Source organism: Arachis ipaensis, chromosome B02, assembly GCF_000816755.2.
Source record: "Arachis ipaensis cultivar K30076 chromosome B02, Araip1.1, whole genome shotgun sequence".
NCBI classification, from domain to species: Eukaryota; Viridiplantae; Streptophyta; class Magnoliopsida; order Fabales; family Fabaceae; genus Arachis; species Arachis ipaensis.
In genome coordinates, this window is record NC_029786.2 from 9,789,478 (window position 1) to 9,796,626 (window position 7,149).

Below are 7,149 nucleotides of genomic sequence, written 5' to 3' on the forward strand. Positions count from 1 at the left end.
AAAAGATATTAATATATTTGATATTATTTTTTTATAATTGTTAACAAATTTTATAATTTGATTAACAAAAAATCTGAATACTTGATATCTTAAATTTTGTCTGAAAATAATAAAATATAACTTAACAAGTAAGTCTGGAAAATGATAAGGATTTATATAAAAGGTATACATCTAGATATCTAAATCAAAGAAGAAAAAAAAAATTCTTTTAGCAAATTTTTAATAACTCAAAAGTTAACACAATGGTAGTTATGGATTAAAGTGATAAACAAAAATGAAAGTTGGGATATAATGGTATGGTGATAATTAATTGCGATTGGGATAAATAGAAGAAGAAAAAAAGAGAGAATAAAACACGGCAACATAATAATAATGATAAGAGAAATGATGGTATATAATATGATGAGCTAATATAATCAAAATAAAAATTAAAAATCTTAAAAAATAATAAAATTAAAGAAGTTCAAGATAAGATTGAAGAAATATATTTTTTTATTTACATGTCGTGCCTGCTGAGCCGCTAGTTGTAATAAACAGGAAAAATTGATCGAAAACTAAAGATAGACAAATATAATTTTCCGGCTAAATTCAAAGAACAAATTTCTTTTTTTATGTAAATTGTAAGTAGGACTGTAGGAGATTAGTGCATCTATATAAATTAGATAGTATTCTTTAATTTGAAAGAAATTTCAAACAAGCTAATAAAATTGGTCCTTATTTCTAACTTCTAACTAAGAACTAACATTTGTATTTTACCGAGTACAAATTTGATTTGATAATTTTCTACACAATCAAATTTTATTATTTAAACAATAATTGAAAAAACAAATTTCATACTATTTCGGGTGAAAACGATATTTACTCATCAGTTTTATTATTTGAAACAGTATTCGGGTAACATGTTTTAAGTTGAGACCAGTTTGGAATATAGATTAGAGACATGGCAGTGCCAGTCAACAAGATTTTTCATCAAATTCCATTATTCCTGCCTTCAAGATGTTCTCTAAATTATCAATTGATAATATAAAGACAGTGAAAAAAAAATAAATAAAAGAAATAAAAGAAGAGGGAGATGAAATTGTTGGACATATTGAAACAGGAAAAATATTCATACCCATTGCTTAAAAGTTTATTATCCATCATGCTGTTCGGCAAATACTAAAAAAAATTTTCCCTTTGATAACAATTTGTACATTGCTGATATGGAATTATGAACGATAAAACTGAAAAAGAGCATCAACATCTTCCAAACCGATCTATGTTCAATCCGTCTCAACACTATATACAAAGACTAATCAGTAAATGTAAACCCTCAATCTACAAAATGAAGCTCAAACAAGAAGCACCATCCATAACAGCCTTGGCCCTCAACTACTACCCAGGTTATTCCACAACTCAACTCCTTCCAGAATGCTTCATAAGGCCAGGAGCTCCTATCAAAAAGGAAAGGGGTTGATAGCATACTTAAATCACCAAAGGCATTTGGCATGCAAAACCAATCCGCAATAGCTATTGAGAAACCTCTAAATCAAGTTCATTAACGTTAGACTTTGAACATAAACGTGGTCACGGGTATCAAGAGGAAAAAAATGTATGTGAATATAAGCTTATGAACATAAAACAACAGAGTGAAAAGGAAGCAACTACCTCAGCGTACACCAAATATCTCTTGTGGTGGATCATATATACTTGAATCAGGAAAAATCTCCTCAAAATCTTGTTTCACTTTGTTTCTCAGAAGTGGATGAGGTAAGAGTCCTTTCAACAGAATCCTGAATGGTAACTCTTCTGGTGGATCTGGAGAATTCTTCATGTCCTCATACACATTCATCGCATCTGCAGGAGATCCATACTTCAAGAGGCCTCTTATAACCTCAGTATAGGTCTGAGAATCAGGGTAGTGATTCTCCTTTTTCATGCTTTCCCACATTTCCATTGCTTCGTCCATCTTTTTAGCCCTTGCCAGTGCAATAATCAAGTCCTTATACAAGTATTTATCTGGAATGTACCAATCTTGCTTTTGCATCACCTTAAAAACCTGAAAATTTGCTAACATACTTGTAAGACTAACAGAGCAAACACCACCTACAAGTATCAATATAGAAATAAATTTCAGCAAAAAGGGCATGCTCCCAATCCAATAACTTTATCAATACTCTCTTGATATTAACTTTGATTTACTATTCAGCTTAAAATGTCATTAGAGGCACTATTAGAGAGAGTTGATTAAACTAAATAGCTTCAACCAAACCTTAGAACAAAGCATGTTAGTACCTAGTAGCAATATCTCTAATAGACATTCTAACAAACAGGTTACAGGCAACCAACAAAACAATGAAAGGGCGAATAGAAGAGAAGATAGAGAATGAGAAAGAAACCATGAGGGCGAGAGAAACTTCTTCCTGGCGCTCAAGCTCAGTGAGAATAGCGATCAAGTCAAGCTTCAAGAGCCTCAAGACATGGTTTTTGATGAACTTGTGAAGTTTGTCGTGGTCATCCTTGAAGCGCTTCAAACCTTGAATGACAAAGAGCGCCTCTTTGCCAATGAGCTTCTTTCCTCTCCAAAGTGGGCCTCTGGGCCTTCCGTCGTGGTAGTGTCGGAAACACGACGCCGTTTTGGCAATGTCAAAGACTCTCAACAACAATGAAGAAGAGTGGTGGGTGATGGTGTTGGGAGTTGTGGTACAGTGTTGAAGGAATACCCAAGTCCAACGCACCCGTGTCAACATTGTGAAGCAACGACGAGATGCCATTATCAGTATCACGCTTCACTTCATCATCATCAACGAAGGTGAAGAAGACACACGTAAAAGCATGCACGTGAGAAATTGATAGAGAGGAGTGGGTGTGTTTTTAATCTAATACATTTGCTATTTGGTGAAAAACTAGGTGAAATTGAAATCATCTGAAAACTCTCAGGTATTAGATTCTCAGGTATCAACTTCACGTGAAGTTCGTGAAGTCGAACTTCACGTGAAGTAGATTGCACTCTGCACCTGAGTTTCTACCTTGCTATTTAGTGTTATATTTAGAACAGGTCAGAAATATAATGACATGTTCAGAAAAGAATCTTCTATTTAGTATTTAATATTGAAGGTGATTTATTTATTGAGGAGGAGGTCGATTTTTAGATGAAAGCACCATTAGTGCAATACAATATGTACATGTTCATTTTTGTTATGCATAGAAGTTCAACTTTTTATAGAATGAATGTAAGATAACCTTGATGATTCAGAACTCAACCTTCCAATTCAAATTCTTGGTGACACAGAGAAATCTAATTACGTACCAAACATCCTCTAGATAAATTGTCAATAAAAGCATATCTATATACATATATTATACAAAAGTAAGAACATGCTTTTACAACAAGGAGGAGGTGATGGAAGATACTATCATGATTTCTTCTCAAGAAACGGTTCAAGAACACAAGACTTTGGATTCTTCATTGGAGGACCCTTTTCTCTTCTCTCCAATTCCTCAAGCCTGAATGTGATTAACCTGTCCCAGTTCCCTCCTTCAAACAGAACCCCTGCTTTTCCATCAGTGATCCTTTGAACAATGCCACAGTACATGTAATACGGATTATTCGGATTGCTCACAATAGCGATCATTCCCGGAAGCAGAAGAGGAAGCTCCGGTGGCTTTGGCTTCTTCGCCATCGAAAGTTTCAAGCTTTGGATTCCATCACCTTTTTTAGGAGGGTTCTCCATGATGAACTTCTTCAAGCCTTTTTCGCCACCGGGGAAGCCACCTGTTAGCCCCATCAACTCTTTCTCAAAACCATCTTCTGCTGCAACATTGGCCAGTGCTAAATTCTCTTGTTCTTGTTCTGATGATGATGGTGATGGTGGATTCTCAACTTGTCTTTTCAGCTCTTGTATAAGGCCTTCTTCTCCATTGCATAGTCCTCTACCTCCCATGATTTGCAGCATGTCAAATTTGGCACATACTTTGTATGCTTTTGGTTTTGTGTGAATGAAGGTTTTGGAATGGTAGAGATGAGTGAGGCCATCTTGGCCTAGAAACTGAGATTGAAGAAGAGAACTATGAAGAGCAACAAAGGTGGAAGACATTCTTAACAATTTGATGAGGAAGAGGGAACTTAATGATGTCAGGGAAAGAAAAAGATTCTTGGTTTAATTCCAACCACAAGGGTTCTTATTGGATAGCCCTTATCCTTGTTTTTTGTTTCTTGTAAAGAATAATAATATCAGAAAAACTTCTTCCACAAACTTATTTCTGACCTCAAAGTTTATTATGTCCGGATTATAGTATATAAGTCATAGTTTTAAGGCTAAAAGTGATGTTAAGTTGTTAACATATAACTTACTATAACTTTTGTTAGACATATGAAATTAATAAGATTCAATTTGTATAGAAACTAAAATCTAAACATCATCATAAATTGAAATTCCTCCCCTTCAACCCCTTTTATTCATTTATATATTTTTTCAGTGCATAATGAGCATTGAGAAGTCTTGCATAATTGAACCATAAAAACATTTGTCTTCACTTGACATGTATTTAGCAACTCAGGTTCAATATACATTTTTTTATACATGCAAGAACACATGAACAAATTTCAGTACAACTTTTTTTTTCAAAAATTGAAAAATGATACATTGACAAACAAATTAATACTTCTCATTTACTAATTCCCTCAATGCCCAACAACAAATTGCTTGGCTTAAATTTATCAAGAATTTACCTATGTTTAGTTTACAACATTCAGAATCCAATAAGAGAGGCAGAGAGCTGAGAGAGTATAGTTTTCACTTTTATGGCAACAATATTCAAAATGCTAACAAGGGATCATTGGACATCTTTGTTGCTTCAATTTTTCGCTTCAGCTTCAAGCGTTAATCTGACACCATCCTTGAATGAAACAGGATGAATTTTTAGTGTTTGAACCAATCTAGTAATATCCATTGATATGTCAGATGGGGACTTCACACCTCTATCAACCTGAAAAATAAGAATATTTCATTGCCATCTCAAGAAGAGGACTTAATGGTAAAGAGAAAGAAGTTAAAAATATCATGGCAGGCTAAGAAGTTCTCAAATGGCATCAAAAGTTCAAGGACAATCTTTGGTAGTTTGATTTTTGGTCTTGTTTCCTATTTTCATTTTCATTTTTTCTTTTTTCAAATACGGATATCTTGATGGAAAAAGTGAAAACAGAAAACAAGTAAGCACAGTCCATGAAACAGAATCAGAATACATAGGTCTGAAATTTTATTAACGGTTAGCATTAAGGAGGTCAATATTTTCTCATCTACACAGGGATAATGTCAATAAACAATTACTAATTACATCAGAAAATTGTGATAAAATGAAGTGGATTACATACCGACGAGGCAGACACTGATTTGATTTTTGAGGTGTCATAGCCTCTAAACTGTGCAACAGCCTCGGCCATTTGAACTCGCGACACCCGATCAGGTCCACCAGTATTGAGTAGCAATTGTATTTGCTTAGGTTAGTTGTCCAAAGTTGTCACAAAGAACTAAGATTATGAACGTGCGTATTGAGTTTTTAGTGCCGTTACCAAGAAATGGAACCGTCACGATTTCTGCGCACCACTTATCCTCAGTAAAAAAAATCAGAAAAGTAGAAATCATGGCTGCAAAATTAGTTTAAAAAGAATAAGGAGAGAATTTGAAAAGGGCTAAAAGAAAATGAAAGTGCCAAGGGAAATCATATTTACATGAAATTCTGTATTTATATGTAAATCAGTTATAATATATGAATAATTTTCATAGATAGGAAGTAACCCTTCTCCAATATAATGTTCAGAATGGCATACTAAATCTCTCATTCAGATCTTCTTTTACTTAAAAAACATTTTGATCAATATATAAGCTTTGGTTCTAAAACTCCTATTACCTGACATCCATAACCTTGTTAAAGCCAGAATCATATTTACAAGATCCTTAACAAAAATCGGACAACGGAATTCATCGTGAAAGAACTGCACTTCTTCTCCTTTAGCAAGGACACCATCCATCCACTGCATCAACAGATAGCTTTAATTAATAACATCAAGTAATTATCAATTAATAACATACAAAGTTCACATACTGCATATCCACCTGAATTGGAAGAGATTTTGGAACAGGTGAGACTGTCTGTGGTCCATAGATGATACTGCTTCTCAAAATTGCATAATTCGAGTAATTTTCGGAAATGAACTGCTCAGCTGCAACTTTAGTTTTACCATAAACATTTACCGGAATAGCAATGTCTTCTTCCTTGTAAAAGGACTTTTCCCCTTCATAAACTGATGAGAAGAAATATAAATTATAACCTAGCTAATACTTGAAAACACAATAGTTCATGAAGAAAGAAATTGCATGCTAGAAATGATTCATTCACTTCATTTTATGCAAAAAGAATAGAAGAAAAAAAAAGCATGCATTTGTATGCTGTTCACGGCCAAAATTTCCGACATTGAAAAATCATGATAGTAGTTTTTAGTTAAGAATGACAAATTGTTACAAAAGAGTTCTATACCTCATCTCTTTCATCTTCATCTTTATAATGTGGTTTCGGCTTACCTTGATCTGTTGAGAGATGAATGAGAAGACTGCTTTTCTCTTTAAAGCTTTGCAACCAATTTACAAGAGCTGATGGCACGTTAATAGCATGTGCAGTATCAGGATCAGTTTCACAAGCACGAGGCACTGACATGGCAGCACAATTAACAACAACATCAGGCTGCAATTCGAAAAGTGGCAGAATTTTCAGTCCCAAATGAAATGAGTCACAATACACTATATAAATACTTTGAAATGGTAGCTAAAGATCCTTCTTCCTTATGTTTTCGTCTGATTGTTTTCTATTTAGGGGCGAATATCCTCAAATCATTGCTAAAATCAGCTATAAACAAGTCTAGAGAACCGTGCTTCATATCAAAACAGTGTTTTTGATTCATGTAAGATGCCTGAAAATACCAAAAAGTGTTCACATGTATTTGGTTTTCTAGTGTCTACTCCCAAAACCAATTTGATCAATTGAGATCATGTTTTGTTTTAATCAACAAGAACAATTTTTCCCCCTCCTCAAGAATTGATTTTGGGAGAAATTATCATAATTTTTTTTCACTAGGAAACGTAGATCAACTTAATATCAAAATCATTTCTTCTA

General features: G+C 33.9%; 3 protein-coding genes across 5 annotated transcripts in view; all 3 read right to left on the minus strand.

Annotated features, from left to right (window-relative positions):
* Positions 1,091-3,101, minus strand: LOC107624850 (pentatricopeptide repeat-containing protein At3g46870-like). 2 transcript variants are annotated; one of them, XM_016327313.2, is made up of 3 exons: positions 2,379-3,101; positions 1,648-2,038; positions 1,091-1,433 (listed from the first exon to the last, which is right to left on the minus strand). In XM_016327313.2, exons 1-2 carry the CDS (start codon positions 2,751-2,753, stop codon positions 1,649-1,651), a joined length of 765 nt encoding a protein of 254 aa, XP_016182799.1. In that variant the 5' UTR covers positions 2,754-3,101; the 3' UTR covers positions 1,091-1,433; position 1,648. The 2 variants fall into 2 exon arrangements, with proteins under 2 accessions (XP_016182799.1, XP_020971048.1); XM_021115389.1 differs by having other exon boundaries at positions 1,091-1,523.
* LOC107624851 (NAD(P)H-quinone oxidoreductase subunit S, chloroplastic) lies at positions 3,217-4,155 on the minus strand. The gene has a single exon (XM_016327315.2). The coding sequence runs from the start codon at positions 4,074-4,076 to the stop codon at positions 3,396-3,398; it is 681 nt and encodes a 226-aa protein (XP_016182801.1). The 5' UTR covers positions 4,077-4,155; the 3' UTR covers positions 3,217-3,395.
* The window catches only part of LOC107624852 (methionine adenosyltransferase 2 subunit beta), a 3,430-nt gene continuing 770 nt past the window's right edge, over positions 4,490-7,149 (minus strand). The window contains exons 2-6 of one of the 2 annotated variants that reach the window (XM_016327317.2): positions 6,561-6,720; positions 6,096-6,283; positions 5,887-6,013; positions 5,354-5,481; positions 4,490-4,968 (exon numbers count right to left, since the gene is read on the minus strand). In XM_016327317.2, coding sequence (XP_016182803.1) covers positions 4,837-4,968; positions 5,354-5,481; positions 5,887-6,013; positions 6,096-6,283; positions 6,561-6,720 — 735 coding nt within the window. In that variant the 3' untranslated portion in view covers positions 4,490-4,836. Of the gene's footprint in view, positions 4,969-5,353; positions 5,482-5,880; positions 6,014-6,095; positions 6,284-6,560; positions 6,721-7,149 lie in introns of both variants that reach the window. The other variant, XM_016327316.2, reaches the window with a different exon arrangement.